The 19,863-nt window shown below is 41.3% G+C and overlaps 1 protein-coding gene across 1 annotated transcript in view; it reads left to right on the top strand.

Annotated features, from left to right (window-relative positions):
- The window catches only part of CDH13 (cadherin 13), a 963,918-nt gene that overhangs the window by 895,320 nt on the left and 48,735 nt on the right, over positions 1–19,863 (top strand). The window contains exon 11 of the mRNA XM_075939988.1: positions 8,327–8,469. Coding sequence (XP_075796103.1) covers positions 8,327–8,469 — 143 coding nt within the window. The remainder of the gene's footprint in view (positions 1–8,326; positions 8,470–19,863) is intronic.

The following is a 19,863-nucleotide window of genomic DNA, read 5'->3' as shown; positions in this document are numbered from 1 at the left end:
TTAGAACAAACTGAGGCTGCTCTGAGTTTCACTAGTGTTGATGTTGAACTGGCCCCAGAACAAGCTGCAATCTAAGAGCAAATGAACTTATATTGAGTTGGTGTGTCAACATACATATGCCTATGGCTTAGCGCTTAGGCTGCTAAGGAACCTGAATATATGGCATGATTTTCAAAACCACTGAACATTCAATAGGTCCCACTGAAGTCAGTAGGGAGGGAGAAAATTGGTCTTTGTAGTCAATATTTTTATTATTTTATATAATGCTTTTTAATGAGCGTCTATTTTAAGCCTTTTTCTAGTAGAACCCTCATCTTGAAAAAGGAACAAACAACAATCATCTTAACTACACCGCAGTATACTCTTACAATATGTAAAAAGTCTGGTGGGAAAGACAAAGTACTGCTTTTACAATATCCCGAGCCACATCATGAGTTATAAAATTCATTTTTTTATTTGTACATTCAACAGTGCTTTGTAGAGTAATCAGGGAAGATAATATAATCCATTTTAAATTCTCATTACTTTAAAGTGTTGAATCTCCTTAAATTGTTTCGGGGTTAATTGAGACTGTGCTGCCTTACAATAGACTGGGAATTGTGTAGACTGCCCTTGTTCCATATTTTTTTTTGTTCATACCTTTGTGGAAAGTTATAAAAACAACAATAAAAGAAAGAAACAAAGGAGTGCAATGAAATAATTATCAGTCTTGTTACTATTCTAGCAATTCATTTTTATGGGAGATAAAACTCAACTATTGATTAATGTTTAAATGGTTATTAAAGTGGAAGTACATACAAATTTGATAGACTGTATCACTCACTATTCATTAATGTTGGCTTCCATTTCTTTGTTTGCATTTTCCCTAATGGACTATCTTTGATCCAACAGAAGGCAATGGTGAAATACTTCAATAGGAGTTTCATCAGGCTATAGCTTAATAGGGCTGGGAGCTGGGGATCAAAAAAGGACATTTCATGTCTTAAACCACTGGAATAAAGGTTTTATTCAGTTCTCATGTACACCCGTGCAAATAAGAACCGCTTTCCCTGATGTCAATAGAGCTAACCAAGTGGAAATGAGGTTAGAAACTGGTTCTACAGGTACAGGCTGGGAAGATAGAATTTAGGGCACATTCTATCTCTTGTGGTAATCAGTGATGGCCTTTTCAGTTACTTTAATAAAATTTAGTCTGAGGCGTTTGCATGGTTCAAAGTCTGTTGAAGTTAGTGGATTTCACTCTGACAAAGTATGTAAAAGATTGTGAGGCCCTCCAATACTGTGGTAATGGTGTCCAATAAGTACCGGAAATAAGTAGAATGTCTCAACTACATGAATCTAAGGCAAGCCTCTGACTGAAACAGGCATTCAGTGTGTTTGTTTCTTTAGGTTGCTGATCTTTTATTCATTTTTCTTCTTTTCTGGCACTATTTTCTTTTCGACTTTCCATTGCTCTTGATTGTTTTCCTCAGTGGGAGGATGATTTTTGGCAGCAAAAACATGCCTGCTGCAACATTTAACTGGAGGACTCTAACTTCCTTGGCTATTCAAAGATGCTCATAAAAAAGTAAACAGGCTTCACGTTAATTGGTAGTAATTCAAAATAGTCATGGTAAACTTGTTGACTGTTATGACCTACAGAGCAATCTCTTTCAAACAGATAAGCATCTTGCGAAAGTACCTATTGATTGTGCAATGAGCACTTCAATTGCAGACTTGACGTATTAAACTATTTGTCTGAAAAAGGAAACTTGGGCCAGTTATTTCAACTCATTATGGTTAAATTATTTCAGTGTATTTAACTGTATACAGAATTATGCCCTAATCCTCTATAGAGTTATACATGTAAGTTGTCTTCAATTATACTACTTATAGGGTATGTCTACACTAGCCTCCTAATTCGAACTAGGGAGGCTAATGAGGGTGACCAAAATTGCAAATGAAGTGTGGGATTTAAATATCCCACGCTTCATTAGCATGTTCCCGGGCGGTCGCCATTTTGGAAATTGACTAGCCCGGAATAACTGCCCGTGTCTACACGCGGCAGTGCAATGGGAGTTTGAAGTAAAGCCCTTAACTCGAATTAGCTATTAAGCCTCATTCCAGGAGGAATAACAGCTAATTTGAGTTAGGGATTTACTTCAAACTCCAGTTTCATTGCCGCGTGTACACGCGGGCAGTTACTCCGGGATAGTCAATTTCCAAAATGGCGACCGCCCAGGAACATGCGAATGAAGCGCGGGATATTTAAATCCCACTCTTCATTTGCAATGGCTGTCACCCTCCTTAGCCTCCCTAGTTCCAACTAGGGGCTAGTGTAGACATACCCAAGGTGTGTAAAGTTAAGCGCAAGCCTAAGTCTTTCCAGGATCAAGACTTAAATTATCATGACAAGGAGGAAGGGTCTTCTCTAGTAGTGAAGAAGGTATCAGGGCTCCCAGAAGGCAACATTTTATATGCATATTTAGGGAACTGTGGGAGTGGCTTGTTTGCTCTGAGAGCCTGAGCACCTGCTGCTTGGAGTCTGTAGATGCTGAATAACGCTGATCACCAGAGCCCAGAACAAAGAAAGAGAGAGTTAAAGACCAAGCATCCTTGGATGAGGGGAACTGGAGATGGAACAAAGATTGAGAGGAGACCAAGTATATCCAGACCATCTTTAGGGAACACTTCAAAAGCATCCTCTTCAAAAAAATTCCTTTCCATCATAAGAATGGTATTTAAAACACCCTTCTATCCTCCTTCTAATAACCAGCCAAAAGGAAACAACAAAATAAGCCCTAGCTGATCAGACTGTCTGATACTACAATGATAACAGTAGTATGAGAGCCCTCTGCAGTGGAGCCAACAGCATCCGCAGGCTCCTGGACAAGGTGGGGAACTCAGGCTCTGTGTTCCCAGAAGGGGAAGGACTGAGAGCAGAAGTGGTGGGGCCAAGGACTGTCGACTCTGAGCGCTGCCTGGAGCATGGTCTACTTAGCACTGGCCAGAGCGTGTGGCAGCAATTTAAAGGGTCCAGAGATCTAGCCCTCTGCTGCTGAATTGCTGGGCCCCAGGCCAACTGCCCTCTTTGTCAGCCCCCTGCTGGTGGGCCTGGCCCTCAGATAGATGGTAGGAGGCAGTCAGCACTCCTGCCAACCAGATTTAGGTGCCTAGCTCTATAAAAATGTTAGTCTTAACCAGAGGTATAGCGAGGGTGTTATGCTCCCGGGGGCAAAGGCAAAATTGGTGCCCCCTCCTGCCAAATGGTGGGGCCCCAAACCTGGCGCATAGCTGAGCTTGACCCTGGGCGGAGTGGGGGGAGCTTGTACCTAGTCTTACCTGACCCCCTCCAGTCTGGGGCTGGGTCCCACATGCACTAACACTTTGGCAGAGGTGGAGGGAGTTGAGCTGGAGGCAGAAAGGCGGGGAGGAGGTAGCTCCAGCCGGTGGTGGCAGACAGAGGAGGAGCAACTGGAGGGATAACAGAGGGAGTGTAGGGAGACTATACAAGCACCTCACTAGTATGGCACCCAGGTGCCACTTCCCTTCCCCCCTGCCCGCGCCCTCTTCACTACACCACTGTACATAATCCACCTCTAAGAATATTTATTGTTTAATGAATTACTTATTTTACTAACTACAGACATATAAATTCTAGAGTTTTGTGGTTTACATTCTGTTAAATATTTTTTTCTCTAATTTGTTCATATCCTGTTCTCATTAGGTTCATGTCTTTTACATAAAAAATGTCAAATTCTTAAATATGTAAGTTTTATAAAACATGAGAAGTTAATGTTATACAACCTAGATATGAATTTCATCACTATATTTCATTCAAGTATTTAAAACACTGTTATAGCAAATGAGTAACACATTGCTTTAATGAATAAAAGTAAAAAAGATTTTGAGTATATCAAATTTATTGTAATAGAGAGGTAGCCATGTTAGTCGAATCTTGGTAAAACAAAAAGAAAAAAGTTATGTAGCACTTTAAAGACTAACACGATACTTAATACATTTATTATAAGTAATCTGTAATGTTTCCTAACTGCCCATTTACTTACCTACTTAATCTAATGGTTTTTCACATTATCGCACAGCAAAAACTACACGAGAGTTATTAATGTAAGAGACTAACTTGCCTGTTAAAATAACACTTCAAAAAACTTTTAAATAAAACTAACATACAACACAGATCCTCGCTTTTTTGAAGGCACTTGAAGCAATCAGTAGCCTAAGGCTGAGGATACCCTGCAAGCGTGGCTTTCTGTCTGCCATGAGGACTTTTTCCTTAAGGCTGCCATGAGATTCTATCCTTAAGTAAAGGAGAGAGGTCTCTGAGCCTCTCTTCCAAATTTCACACAAGCCATTCAACTGAAGCCATAGTTATCAAGAATCAAGGCCAACTTTGCCTTGAGCAGACTGCCTCTCCAGGTGTTCACACTCACAGCATCCAAACATGTATAAGACTTTTAGTTGAGAAAGCCACGTTAATCCCAAGTCTCTGCTATAACTGGGAGATGGAAAATCGGCAACAAAAGTGGGGTGATCTATCACGTCAGTAATACCAACTCCTTTAGAATTGAGGCTCTGATTATCCAGCACCAGCTGAGGTAGAGCGGGCACTGTGTGCATGTCTGATACATTTTTACCAAAACTCCTGCCTGCCCAACTCACCAAAGGAGAAAGGAAACAGGGAGGCAAAAAGGAATGGAATAGTACAGAACCCTTTGTATAAGCTTCAGAGGGGTAGCTGAGTTAGTCTGTAACAGGAAAAACTTAAAAAACAAAACGGTCTAGTAGTACTTTAAAACCTAACAAAATATGTAGATCAGAAGTAGGCAAAAGGACCTCTATGGGTCAGATTCGGTCTGGGGAGGCCCTGCTGCTCCCCTGCCCCCAGGCCAATTAGGGCTCGGGGTGGGAGAGCACGTGAAGCTTTCTCTGCTCTGCCCCCACCCAGCGAGCAGCACACGGCACTTCCAAGCACCAAGTACTCCTTGCAAGGCAGGAGGAAGCTTCCCCCACTCCCCTGCCCTCAAGCCTTGATTGGCCTGGGGATGGGGGAGCGCACGAAGAGACATGGGTGCCTAGTGGGAAGGAGGAGGCAAAGGGACATCCCCTCCCCAGACCAATCATGGTCTGGGTAGCCCCACCCCTTCCTGTTTAGTCCCCTCCCTTTCTGCGGTCACTCAGGGCTACTTCAAAACTTTGTGAAGTGGCCCCCCATGGCAAAAATTATTGCCCATCCTTTATGTAGATGGTATCATGAGCTTTTGTGGGTGGAAGTGGGTTGTGCCCACAAAAGCTCATGATACCGTCTACATCAGGCATGTCAAACAGGCTTCTGGATGGCTGCATGTGGCCCATTCGAAATTTTTTGTGGCCTGCCACAAGTTTTTATAAAAGAATAAAGTGTGGCCCACTGGCCACTCAGAGCCCATGGCCGAGTGCAGACCACAGCTAGCTGGGCTGCTCTGCATAAGCATCAAATTCCTGCTCACAGCTGGCTGCTGTGCTCACACCTCCCCAGCGCCTGAGGAAGAAATGTGTGACGCCAGCAACACTGGCTCTGGGACCCAGGCATTAGGTATTGGGGGGGAGGGGCGGAGTGCCTGGGTGTGGGGGAGGAAGGAGGCATTGGGTTAGAGGGGGGTTCTCTGTGGGAACAGAGGGGAATTGGGTTAGAACGGGGATATGGGAATGCCTGGCTCTGGGGCAGTGGAGGGGGATATTTTGTTAATGTTTTGGTTTTTTTTATTTATTTCCAAATAAAATCACAAAATGTATATTAATGTTTTATCAAATATATGTTAATCTTTTGCAATTGCACCAATAATTATGTTTATGCAAAATCTCACACTTACAAAGTATCTGAAATTTTTACAGGAGCCTGTTCTATTTGATTGACCATGGTCTATACTTGTTTTTATTTCAACAAAACAAGTTATGTATCATATACAACATTTAAAGTACCTTAAATTTATATTTAAATTAAAAATTATTTTATGAGTAAATAACAATTTTACACATCAAATTATTGTACTATATTAAAACAAGACCTGAAAAAATATTATAAAATATACCTAAAACATAATCTATAATAATAAATAATAACAACTTTCCAATGGAAGTACATTTTCTTTGGTGTCCCTGAAAGCTATCAGTTTTCATTTGTGGCCCTCAGTGGGCTTCAAGTTTGACATGCCTGATCTCTGTTAGTCTTTAAAATGTAGCTAGATTATTATTTTTTTAAGTTTTTCCTTTTGGTATAAAGTATCTTTTATTTAAAAAAATTATAAGTAACCCCAATGCACCCACCTCCCGCCCCCCAGAGCCAGCCTCTCATCAGCATCCCCCCATCCTAATGCACTCACACCTCCCACAGAGCCAGCCCGCCATCCCAATGCACTCACACCTCCCACAAAGCCAGCCCCCCAACCCAATGCATTCATACCTCCAACAAAGCCAGCCCCCATCCCAATGCACTCCCACAGAGCCAGCCCCCATCCCAATGCACTCACACCTCCCACAGAGCCAGCCCCCCAACCCAATGCATTCATACCTCCAACAAAGCCAGCCCCCATCCCAATGCACTCCCACAGAGCCAGCCCCCATCCCAATGCACTCACACCTCCCACAGAGCCAGCCCCCCATCCCAATGCACTCATACCTCCCACAGAGCCAGCCCCCCATCCCAATGCACTCACACCTCCCACAGAGCCAGCCCCCCAACCCAATGCATTCATACCTCCAACAAAGCCAGCCCCCATCCCAATGCACTCCCACAGAGCTAGCCCCCATCCCAATGCACTCATACCTCCCACAGACCCATCCCCCATCCCAATGCACTCATACCTCCCACAGAGCCAACCCCCATCCCAATGCACTCATACCTCCCACAGACCCATCCCCCATCCCAATGCACTCATACCTCCCACAGACCCAGCCCCCCATCCCAATGCACTCATACCTCCCACAGACCTATCCCCCATCCCAATGCACTCATACCTCCCACAGAGCCAACCCCCATCCCAATGCACTCACACCTCCCACAGAGCCAGACCCCCCATAGACCCCATCCGAATGAGCTCACTCCTCCCCCTGAATGAGTCCCTCCCCCAGCGCTGGGAGTGCCCCCCCATCAAATCCTCCCTTCCCCCCAGAGCCAGGCACGGGAGGAACGGAACAGCTGGGTACGGGATTCTAACCTTTACAATGGCCGCTGCTGCCACCCAGCCCTGTTGCCTCAGCTTGTAGCGTGTAGAGAGTCAGGAGCACTTAGCCAACTCCCGGTCTCTGTTCAAAAGTATCACGTGGGCCAGAGCAGCATGAGTTTTGCTCCCAGCCCAGCCTGGCACCCCCCCTGGCATGGCGCCTGGGGGCAAATGGCCCCCCGTCAGCCCTTCGCTACGCCTCTGGTCTTAACCTCTCTCCATCTGTTTCTCCATCTGTAAAATGAATTTAATTGTATGTTCTTACGTTCTTATGACCGATCTCAGGGTACATCTAGACTGCTTTCCTCTTCCAAAAGAGGAAATGCAAATGAAGTGCTGCTTAGCATATTCCCATGCTTCATTTGCATATCCTCTTCCGGCCCTTTTTGCAGAAGAGGTTTTCTCACCAAAAAATGCAATCTAGACATGGCTTTTTCATGACAAAACCCCTTTTTCGAAAGAACCTGTATTCCTCAAAAAATGAGGTTTACGGGTTCTTTGGAAAAAGTGGGGATTTTTTTGCAAAAAAGCCATGTCTAGACTGCGTATTTTGGTGAAAAACTCCCTTCTGCAAAAAGGGTCGGAAGAGGATATGCAAATGAAGCATGGGAATATGCTAATAATCGCTTCATTTGCATTTCTTCTTTCGGAAGAGGAAAGCAGTCTAGATGTACCCTCAAAGAAGTATCATGGGCAGGCCTGCCAATGTGGGTGGGGAGGGAGTACATGAGGCACTTGCCCCAGTATCTGGCCATTCAAAAGGGCTCAGAGCCTCAAGACGTTTACATCGCCACTGGAATGCCATCTGGCGCATTGCGTGTGGTGCTGAGGGCTGGGGGAAGGTGGCATGCTATGCTCCAGGCAGGGCTGAGGGCCTGCTGCCACAGCCTCACCCTTTCTGCCTAAGGCCCTGCCCCTTTCAGGCACAAGATATGGGCCTGTCCCACATTACCCAGGAACCTGGCAAGTCTGCCAGCCCCCCCGATCACGAGTCTTACATTATGTGTGTGTGAAAGTAGTTAAGAGATTCAGCTAAGAAAGTCACTCAGTGAAAAGTCTTTTGTAGTAACATAATCAGTTCATGTTTAGATATGTGATCAGTTGATGGCTTTTATCTTTTTGCCTAGGTATTCTGTTTACAAGGATCCGGCAGGATGGCTGGAAATTAATCCTACAAATGGTACCATTGTCACCACTGCTGTCCTGGATCGTGAATCACCCTACGTGCACAACAACATCTACACAGCATTATTTCTGGCAATAGACAGTGGTGAGTAATGGTTGCTGATATCATTACTGGATTGAAAAATTGTTTGATTTTTTTTCCCCCCGGATGGCCATTTTTCAAAAAAGCACATGCATAATGTTAAATAATTTGCTAAATCATTGCCTCAGTGTCTAAGATACTGAGGGCAAATAGAGACAAAAAGTAAGCGGGGAAGAAGTTAGATTTCAAACATAGAATGGCAAAGGTTTCAGGCTGGGCCAGAGACAGTGACTCCTACAGAGTCTTCACTGCTAATAGTAAACAATGCATGTGATGAATGTACTTGGGTAGCAATAAATCATCTTTATCAGAGTTAATTTCTTCATAATATTTGAGCTGGTATTAAGCCTAAGGCACCACTAACAAACTCATCCTTGATATGGTGAATTGTATCCTATTTAACACATAATGACAGTGACAATAAAAACATAATTAAAAACCCTTGTTAAAATGCAATATTTTTACATATTATGTATATTAAAGTTCCCTCTGTCGAGCATAATCTTCATTAAAATATGTTGCAAAAATTCACTACAAGTGACTTTTGTAGCATGTAAAAACGTAGAAAAAATCCTGAACTTTCCTGCCACTCTCCAGAACTAAAGGCACAAAATAAAGGCTTTGTACATAATATAACAGCGAATATGGTAACCCTTTCCCACAGCTGCAGCTGCTTTAGCCCTGGTGATGAATTGTAAAATGTTCCTTTTCGGAGAGAAATTTTACATTTTTTGCATCAAGAAACATTTGCTGGATCTGACAAGAAAAAATAAACATGCTCTTCCATGCAAAAGGGGAAAGAATCCTCTGCAAAAAGCGATTTGCTTGTATATTCATAAATGCGGTTTTTTCGTTGGGTAATTTCCTGAGAAGAAATGTGGCGCTAGACTGACTCCTGTGTTTGCTAGCTAATCATTTAAAAAAAAAAAAAAGATTCATCTTAATTACAATAGCATCAGAAAGGTGAACCAATAGGTGAACTTAAATGACTTGGGGCTTAATTTCCAGAAACCCACCTGCCTCAGTGGGTGGGGGAGCCTATTGGGGCCAACAGTGAAAGGAGACAGCCCTTCAGCAAGGGAAGTAGACAGTCAGTGAGGACCGGATATCTTCTTCTGCCTCCCCTTGGAATCTCATTCACCCATTGGTCAATTGGCGGGGAGGGGTACTGATTGGTCAGCATTCCTCTGTCTGGTATTTAACCTGGTGTGAGGGCCATATGGTAAGATACCATCAACCCCCTGCAATGGAACCAATTAAATGCCAGGTACAGGAGAATAGGGGTGATGGATGGGTAGTACCCCACCCCACTATCTACATTTAACAACAAGAGCAGCCTGCTTCTTAAACTCCATCCATGTATCTGTCCTTATTTTGCTGTGTGTCTGTATCAAGGGCAAAGCTGTAGACACTCAAGCCGCGGGAAGCAGATGCTTAGAATTGTATGCAGGAGCAGGAAGAAGGGGATAATGTTCCCATCAATTATCAGAGAATGAGAGAGAGGGGAGAGAGCACACAAAACATTTGAATAGTTCCAGGTGCAGACACCAATCAATATTGGCACAGTCACAGGGATTGTTTCCTCCAACTCTACAAGTATATATGTGCAAAAGGAAATGTACAGACTCCCACAGAAATTGTTATTTGGTAGTTGATGTCATCAGTAGCATCTTTCAAACGGGCAAGTAATAAGAGATGCTCTGAGGCCATTGGTATTGGGGGGTCTCAGTACAAAACAAGGTCACCCAGCTATGAGGCACCTGAGTACCTCCATGTGCACTTGTGAAGCCATGTTCCATGGCAGCCATGTCATTGAGGATCCATCTCCAGCCGCCTGTTCTGTATCTATTTGAGTAGCTCTAAGGTACTTTTTACATGGTAATCTATATAGGATTTATTGGACAGCTCCAAGAAACACCCTACAGAGCCACTTGTGCTTTCAATAGTGTCATGCTAATGTGTTAATCATTATTTGTAAGAAATAACATGTCTTCACAATATGTAACCCAGTTGCACTGAGTGTGGAAATGGCAATATCATGAGTCCCCAGGGAACTGGTGGCTCTGAGTTAGCATTGTAGTTGTATCTCAAACTTTTATCAGTGTACTCCCTGTGCCGTTATCAAAATAATCAATGGAGGTATTGAACAGGACCAAATCCAGAACTAAACCGTGTGGGATCTCACTTGATAGGCTGTAGGCTTCCTTGTGGCTTTGAGGGGGGAGCCACAGAACAGTTGTTGACATTGTGCAGAATGAAGCATAAAATTACTTAGCTTCACTCTTGAGTTAGGTATAGGGGGGCTTGCCCTCTCGTGAGCCTCCTTTTGTGGCCAAGAGAGCAACTTCTCCACCCTGACTGTTTCTGGGAGTGGAGGAGTACGAGATGGCTTCTTCTTACTCTCTTTTTGTAGCTGCTGGGAGGGTTTTTTGGGGGGCAGGTACCCACCCACTCCTCTGGGGCCCAGCCCAGGGACCCTGTGAGTAGCAGTTGCCAGCTCACTATCACTGAAGTTCACTGTTATCTTGTTCCCTGGGCCACTCCCCCAAGAAGCTGCTCTGTCCAGCCCTTTCTCGTAGGGCTTTGAAGTCAAGTTATTCTTGACGTCCTCCTATCCCCAGTGCTGCAATTGCTGTAGTCTTATTATGACTGGTCTTCAGCCACTGGATTTGGATTTCTACCAGGTCTGGAGTCGAGCTCACAGTTGGAGCTATCCAAGGTTCCACTGTCCTCCCAGTCAATCCCCAGGTCTGCCTGGGTTGAGCTCCAGTAAGGAACTGCCAGGCCCTGGCCTACAATCTTCTTTTATATCAGCCGGCTGGGCTCTGATTAGCTGCAGCAAAAGCAACCACTCTAGTCTGCTTGGAGGACCTATTTTCTGCTCTTTTCCCTGGGGTGTGGTGCATCAAGGCCTCCAGCAGTGGGGCCGGGCCCCATCCATCCCGTCACAGTTGGTTTGCTCCAAACACGACTATGGTAATATGTCTATGCAGCTCTTAAGAGTTGCAGGCCAGTGTCTACATAACTACTTATCTTTCTCCTCTTAGGCATCTTTATAAACATGCTGGCATGTGTGTCACAGAGCAAATGGGTAATGTAGAATGTTCAACACCTATATGAAAATGCAATTCCACATATGATGTCAGCTGACTTCATGGTACATCCATATGTAGTAGTTGATTCATGACTTTTCCATTTCCATGACAGCAAATGTTGTCTCCACATGTATGCATAGTCAAAAGGGGTATAGTATTAATCCAGGATCTGTAAGGCATTGAACCAATGCCCAGTGAAATCAGTTGGAATCTTTCCATTGATTCCAGTGGGTATTACATTAAGTCACTGATGTTTTGGGGGCTCTGAAATCATAGAATAATAGAATACAAGAACTGGAAGGGATTTCGGAAGGTCATCAAGTCCAGTCCCCTGCACTCACAGCAGGACCATTCACCATCTAGATCATTCCCGACAAATGTTTTTCTAACCTGCTCTTAAATATCTCCAGAGATGGAGATTCCACAACCTCCCTAGGCAACTTATTCCAGTGTTTCACCACCCTGACAGTTAAGAAGTTTTTCCTAATATCTCACTTAACCCTCCTCTTGCTGCAGTTTAAGCCCATTGCTTCTTTTCCTATGTCCATGCTACCAACGAGGCACATCCTATTTCCCACTTTCTCTTACTGATAGGTCACTAAAAGTATTGTGCTCGATTTGTCTAACCAGTTAACTTTAATGCCCACTTTGAAAAGGTTTATTACATTTCCTATGGGCTAAAAATATATGTAGAATGGTGTGGATAATCTAAAATGAATATACAGTTTTTCCAGGACTATAAAAGAAGATTAAATTAACTGAAATAAAATCAAATGAAAATGCCCCACATATGTTCTTTTAAAGCACTGCAGTATCTGTAAACTCTGGAGGAAAAGGTCATTGTTTTTTAGTTTACTGAACATATTCTAGTTTATATCCGTGTATAAGGTTAGAATTATATGTGGTAGGGCCTGTTCTTGGAAGATTAAAAGAAGTTGAAACAGATTGGGTGGCAAATTGAAAACATAGTGTTATTTCAGACAGTGCAAATTATCCATGTGGCCAAAAATCTCGGAGCAAGGAGAAAGGGGAGGCAAAAGACTCAGCTCCAGAGCCTTTTATTCAAATTCTGTGTTCTGGCACTCACTGTAGGTTTTTCTCCAGTCAGAATATGTGGCCTCTAGCCAGGAAAAGGGAGCAGATATTTATTTCACCTCCATTAAATGTGGTTTTGATTGTGGACAATGCAAACATGTTTTTTATCTATTAATAACACATTATAGGATCCTTTTTTCAGGTACTGATATGGGCTAAAAAGTAGCATCTGTTTAATTCTGGGTTTGACTAGGTATTGGCTAGAATTTGAATGCCTCCTCTCCAAGTCAGGTTTGATGCATGTCGACTCAGGGAAGCTTGAACTGTTACGGGTTTTGCCTTTCATAGATGGTGGGTGTAGAAGACTCTCAGTCTAACTCCTGTGACCAACATTAAGGGCCTGATCCAGCTTCTTTTGAAGGATCTGACTTCCCATTGACTTCAATATATGGCCTTAAACACATAATAATAATACTGAAAAATCGAATACATGCTTTGTGAGAGCACTTACAGATTTGTCCTCTGACTTTTAATAGGGTTGGAGTTTAATAAACCTGGGTTGTAACTATTCAGTCTCTAGCAAGTTTGGGTTTTTTCCCTTATTCCAAACTAATGACTAATAAGGCTTTCAGCTAGGAGGCAGTTGTAGCACTTCATCTCCAGAATTTAAGATCAGGCTTGAGGACTCAGTCTGCTGTAAGTCATATAGTAAAGGGGTGAGCAACCTAGACAGTCCCATTGCTAGCCACAATGCCTGGGAAATATTCAAATACAGAACATGTTATAGTTATTCAAGCATGTTCTTTCTCTGTCTCTCATGTAAATTATGGGTGAGAAGGTGGGTTGAAATGGGAATCAAATTCACAGTGATCAGTTTGTTTAGTTTTACCCCTCCTGGAACCTCATCCAATGCCCATTGAAGTCAGTAGGAAATCTCCCCTTTAATCCAATGGGTACTGGACTGAGCTCATTTGACAATGTAAATTACTAATACCAGGACACTTTTCACAATCAATAAAACAGTGTTTGTTCCCAAATAGAGATATAGCTCAGATATTTCTCACTGGCAGTTATGTGCATCAGCCACACCTCCATCTACATCATTTCTTGTTAGCACACAACAAAGATGCTCTTAACAACAGGCTGCTAGTAGATGGTGCTATGCCTGCCATTCTCAGTGCAGGAAAAAAAATAATACTTCTGTCAGATAATTTGTTCTCCTTCTACATTATAATTTAACCTGAGGGGCAAATTTGGTTAACTATGGAATATTTTCTTCCAGTTGTAAACAGCCCTTTTGATCTCTCCCAGGACTTACTGAAACAATATGCATAATAATGAATTTGATGGGCACAGTATTTAATTTTATGGATTAAAAATATGACCTTATATGTGGAAAAAATTTCACTTTTTGGAATGAACATCATAATTTGCTTTATACTCTTTTGATTTCTGTAAAGGTCAAGACCATGTCTTTAGAATCTGAGAACTCCTTATTAAAGGTTTGTCTGGACATAGAAACACTGGTCTGTTAACAAAGAAATTAACTTCTGGTGGGAAAACTCAGAGAGCAGAGTTAACATACAAAGCATGATCTGTTTAATCTGAGAACAAGTTGATAATGGGAAATATACAGTTTTAGATAAACCTGGAAAACATTTGGCAAACCTGAGCTTCTTTCAGTTAAGATTAGCACCTCTCAATTTTGATCTTTATGCTCCATTATTAAAATAAATGCCTTGGTAATCACTCAAAACACTACACTATCACTACAATAGAAAGTGGTAGTTTGTGCCATGTCTGTAGGATTTGTTTATTTAAGGGTAAGCAGCTGATTGGATTTGCAAAACTGGGCTGGAACAACTCCTCAAGAAAATTTCAGTCTTTCCTATTGGAATATGTTGCAGTATCCTTCAATAGTCATCTGAAAGACGTTATTATTAATTGGAGTATTCTGGATGATTACCAGAAAATAGAGCAGCTGGATGCTTTAGCTCATGTTGAAAACCCTAAGTATAACCTTTCTCATTCGGTTTTGAAATTTCTGAAAGTTCTTTTCAATCCAGAAAAGAATCAGGAAATTATCCATGTGATTGTGGAATGACAACGTTCCCTTCTTTTGTGCCCTGGACTCTCAAGTATGGTGATTTTTGTTGTCTATTTTTCAAATATGGCGTCTAGTTACTCTGTGTCCAGGATAATATTATGTTACTTAGGGAAATCTGCTATTGACACCACATTGAGGATCACCAAACTCAGACAGTCATTGCTACTTATTTGGAATTGATTCTGTAATATGCTCCAATCCCTTGGCTTCACTTATGAGGTGGAGGAGCAAAAGGGTTGAACATTCAGGAGGAGCAAAAGGGTTGAACACTAGTCACAAATATTCAGCGGAGAATCCCCCTGTTAGAGAGAAAATCTCTGTTGGTGCATCAGTGGAACAAGTTGCAGCTGATTTGTTTTTATGAAAATAATCTTAAGAAATGGTCAGAGGAAAAGAATGTATAGGACTATGTAGAACTGTCTCTGAAGCCAATAAAAAAACCCGACAAGGACTCCTGTGGGCATCTTAAAAACTAATAGATTTTGTAGGAAAAAACCACTTCGTCAGCTGCATCTCTTTGTCTCTTGCATCTGACAAACTGGATTTTACCCATTAAAGCTGATGCCCAAATAAATCTGTTAGCCTTTAAGTTGCCACAGGACTCCTCTTTGGTTTTTCCAGATACAAACTAACACAGCTACCCCTCTGGGATTGCTAAATCCAGTGTCATTTCAGTATTTACATTGTGACAAATTATGCATGGAATAAGTATGGGAAATAAACATGAAGGACTATAAGTACTTACGTTAAATTATGACTTAATTGGCATCACTGAGTCTTGATGGGTTAAATCTCATGAAAGCAATATTGATATAGACATGTATAGCTTGTTCTGGAACAAGAGACAGGCTAAAAATGGACGTGCAGTAAACATCAAGAATGTGTCCAATTGTTCAGAGTTCCGGGAGTAGCTGAAGAGGTAGACCAGTCCCTAGATAAAAATAAAAGGAGTAAAAAAAAGGAGTGATGTCTTGGTGGTGGCGGGAAGGGGTGTCCTAGTATGGAGCACCAAATCAGTAAGAGGAGGTGGAAAAGGCATTTCTAGAACAAATAACAGAAACAGCCAAAACATAAGAAGCAGTAGTAATGAGGAGAGTTGACTTCTCAGAAATCTATTGGAAAAATAAAACGGCAAAACACAGAATTTCCACTCATTTTCTGGTATTGTTGAGGACAACTGTTTGTTTCAAAAAGTGGAGGAAGTAATCAGGGCAGCCATTTTAGACTTGATTCTGACCCAGAAAGAAGTAGCAAATCTGAAGGTGGAAGGCAATTTGGATGAAAGTGATGACGAAATGATAGATTTCATGATTCTAAGGAAAGGAAGGCATAAAAGCAGCACTGTAAGGAAAACGGACATTTAAAAAGCAGACATCAACAAATGTGGAGACACAGAATGTAAGGTCTTATTGGAAGAACATCTAAGGAAAAAGGGAATTCAGGAGAGTTGGCCATTTTTCCAAGCCATGATATTAAAGGCCCAGTTGCAAACTATCCTGACATGAAGGAAAGATAGAAAGAGCTGTAAGCACCCAATATGGATGAAATCAGGAGCTCTTTTGTGACCTCAACATCAAACTAGAATCTTAAAAAAGTGAAAACTTGAACAAACTACTGAGGAGGAGTACAAAAGAGTAGTGCAAGCACTTTGGGACAAAATTAGAAATGCTAAAGCACAAAGCGAGTTACATCTAGCAAGGGACATAAAGGCCAATAAGACGAAGTTTTAGAAATATATTCAAGAAAATATTCAGAAATATATTCAAGAAAAACATGGATCCTTGGATGTATTAACATGAGTGTTATGTATAAAACACATGAGGTAATGGTCTCACTATACACAGCACCAATGAGTTGTCAACTGGAGTACTGTGTCCAGTTCTGGGGGCCACACTTTGGGCCAGTGATGGACAAGTTCGGGTAGAATCCAGAGAAGAGTAACAACGATAAAAATTTAGATAACCTGGCCTATTAGGAAAGGTTTAAAAAAAATGGGCATATTTACTTTTGTGAAAAGAAAATTGAGGATCAACCCGATAATGGTCTTCAAATTTGTTGAAGACTATAGTAGATAGTGATCAACTATTGTCCATATCTACTGAAGGTAGGACAAGAAGTAATGGGCTTAATCTTTACCAAGAGATATTTTAAATTGGATATTAGGAAAAACATTTTAATTATGAGGGGAGTTTTAAGCTCTGGAATGGACTTCCATGGGTGATTGAAGAATCTCCATCAATGGAAATTGCTATGAACAGGCTTGACAAATAACTGTCAAAGATTATCTAGGTCCTGCATCAATGCAGGGGGGTAACCTTGATAACCTTTTGATGTCCCTTCCAGCCCTACATTTTTATGGTTCTGTGCATTTACAGTTCCGCTGAATGGCACAGTTTCCATTTCTCCATTGAATAGTCCAGACTAAAAGGAATAAGAAATAATAAAGACAGTTCTAATTACAGCCTTTTCAGTGCTTCCAGTGACTAGATTGAATGAACTACAGTCAGTTCAACATTCCCATTCATTAAAAAGAAAAATGATTATTCAGTATCTTGTCTGATGATGAACAGAAACAGACAACAGTCAAAAGAGAGGAAAAACTGGTGTAACAGTAGATGCATAAAATTTGCAATTAAAATTTCTCTTTACATGTATCTTAACCTGTCTTCTTGTTTCAGGATGTATATAATTAAATTATAACAGATTGATTCCACCTAAAATATGCTATTTTGGAAGAAATAAGACTATTAGTTGCCATGCCAACCCAATTAAGCCAGTTTTACACCTCTTATCTTAATTGTTGTATTAATTGAGAAGGCAAAATAAATTGAATACTCATCCTTTTCTTCCCATTTTAAATTTCAATAAAATATGAATTGCACACAAAATATTGTTTAAATTTGTCACCACGGACTGGTGATTAGGAAAAGAAATTAAATTGCTGAAAACAGTATTTAAGACGGATGCATATGTCAGTAGCAATTTGATATGCTGACAGAGCTTTGCTCTTTTGAAATATAATTACTCAAAAAAATGATCTGCATAGAATATTGAAATGAAAAAGGAATTATAACTTTTATGGGCTGTTTATTTCCATAAATCATGAAAGGAGATGTCTGTGTACCAGAGAAATTTCGCAAAAACCAGAAATGAATTGTTGTTCATTGAGAACTTGGGAACTGTTCTTGGCAAAGTGACAGAGGATTGCAGTTATGGGCCAGATTTTCCAATGTGGCCAGATTTTATACCTTTAAGTGTAAAGAGTTGCTTCTCAAAAAGTCTTTTTGCCTTCAGTGAGTAATTTGTAGACATGAGTCTGCATGTTACAGTAACAGAATTTGCCTGTGAATTGGATGTGAGCCTGTACATTAGGTAGGTCAGTGCCAAGCCATCTGAATACATACATTTCCTGTTTAGAGAAACAGCTTGCAGAGAATTCTCTTGTTCATATTATGCATGGGGTTAGCCAAATATTGATGAGAGGTGTGATTTAAAATTTTTTTCAGCTGGAGGAAAGTCACTTTAGACTTTCTAAGGGTGTATCTAGACTACTGAGTTTTGTCGACAAAAGTGGACTTTTGTCGACAAAACTATACCAGCGTCTACACTACCACTGAGTTCTGTTGACATAACGTCGACAGAACTCAGCAGTTTTGTCGACGCTGGTATACCTCATTTTACAAGGCATAACACCTTCTGTCGACAGAGTTCTGTCAACAGAAGGTGTTATTGCCTGTAGGTGTTATTGCCTGACAGGGTTCTGTCGACAAAGCACCTTGCTTTGTCAACAGAACTCAATGTGTCTGGACGCTCTTTGTCAACAGAAGTTTTGTCGACAGATACTGTCGACAAAACTTCTGTTGACAAAACCCGGTAGTCTAGACGTACCCTAAGTCATTTAGGCTAGGTCTATACTAGGGGATAAATTCAAATTAAGATATGCAACTCCAGCTATGTAAATTGTGTAGCTTGAGTCAAAGTATCTTAAATTGAACATTGACACCCTCCATACTGCAGGAAGTTGAAGTGAGCACATTCTCCCTTCAACTTCCCTTACTCCTCGTAGGAGCAGGACTACCAGCATTGATGGGTGTGCCTTCTCAGTTCAAATTAATGTGTCTTCACTGGACCCGCTAATTTGAACCCTGAAAGATCGACGGCAGGAGCTCCGATCTTCTCTGTAGTGTAGATATGGCCTTAGTGCTACAGAAGGTTTCTAAGGATAGATCTACACAGCAACATTATTTTGAAACAACTACTGTTATTTCAAAATAACTTAGTCCGCGTCTACACAACAGGCAATTGTTTTGAAATAATGTCGAAATACCATCAAGCTGGAGGACTTCTTACTCCGACTCCTGTAACCATCATTTTATGAGGAATAAGGGAAGTCGTACGAAGAGCACTCTATTTCAAAATAAGTTCCGTGTAGATGCTCCCTATTTCAAAATAAGCTACGCAATTGATATAGCTCACTATGTGTAGCTTATTTCAGATTAAGCCCTGCTGTGTAGATGAACCCTAAATGTTATTTTCAAAAACTGTTTTCAGTATCCTAGTTCAGGAAAAAAACATGCTGTTTAGCCCATCCACAGGTTACACTGGGTGGCTGCATAGCTCGCTCCAAACACTTCTGGGACTTTTGAAGTGTTCCCTTCATTCTTGCCTTCTCTTCTCTTCCCTTCTTGGCAACATTGAGTACAGGAGGAATATATTAAAGCAATCCAAAGAGCTTATATTGTACTGCTTGTAAGCCCTTGAAAAACCCTTCCTTTGTAGCACAGCTGAAGCTAAGAATACACAAGTGAGTTGGTGAAAAGTCCAAGTCAAAGCCCAAGGTCAAACAGGCTAACTCAGGCTCACATTGCACTCTTAGTTACTTGGGTGTAAATCCAAATAACTCTACTGCCTTCAGTTACAGTGACATACTAATCTCATCCATAGATATTTTTAAAGGGATGCTTTGGCTTTTAGTAATTTATTTAGTAATTTATTCAGGACAAGGTAAGGGAAAGTTAATTGTGATCAGAATTATTGAATCCAAAATCACAATTTTTACTGCTTTTGTGTGAAGAATATTACTTTTTAATATAATAAGTGAACAAACACTGCAGGCTTGGGTCTGCTCTCTGGTTTTACATCTGTAAAACTGTTGACTTC

This window comes from Pelodiscus sinensis, chromosome 12 (assembly GCF_049634645.1).
Source record: "Pelodiscus sinensis isolate JC-2024 chromosome 12, ASM4963464v1, whole genome shotgun sequence".
Lineage (NCBI taxonomy): Eukaryota > Metazoa > Chordata > Testudines > Trionychidae > Pelodiscus > Pelodiscus sinensis.
The sequence above is the reverse complement of the archived record's forward strand: the minus strand, read 5'-3'. Positions and strand labels throughout refer to the sequence as shown.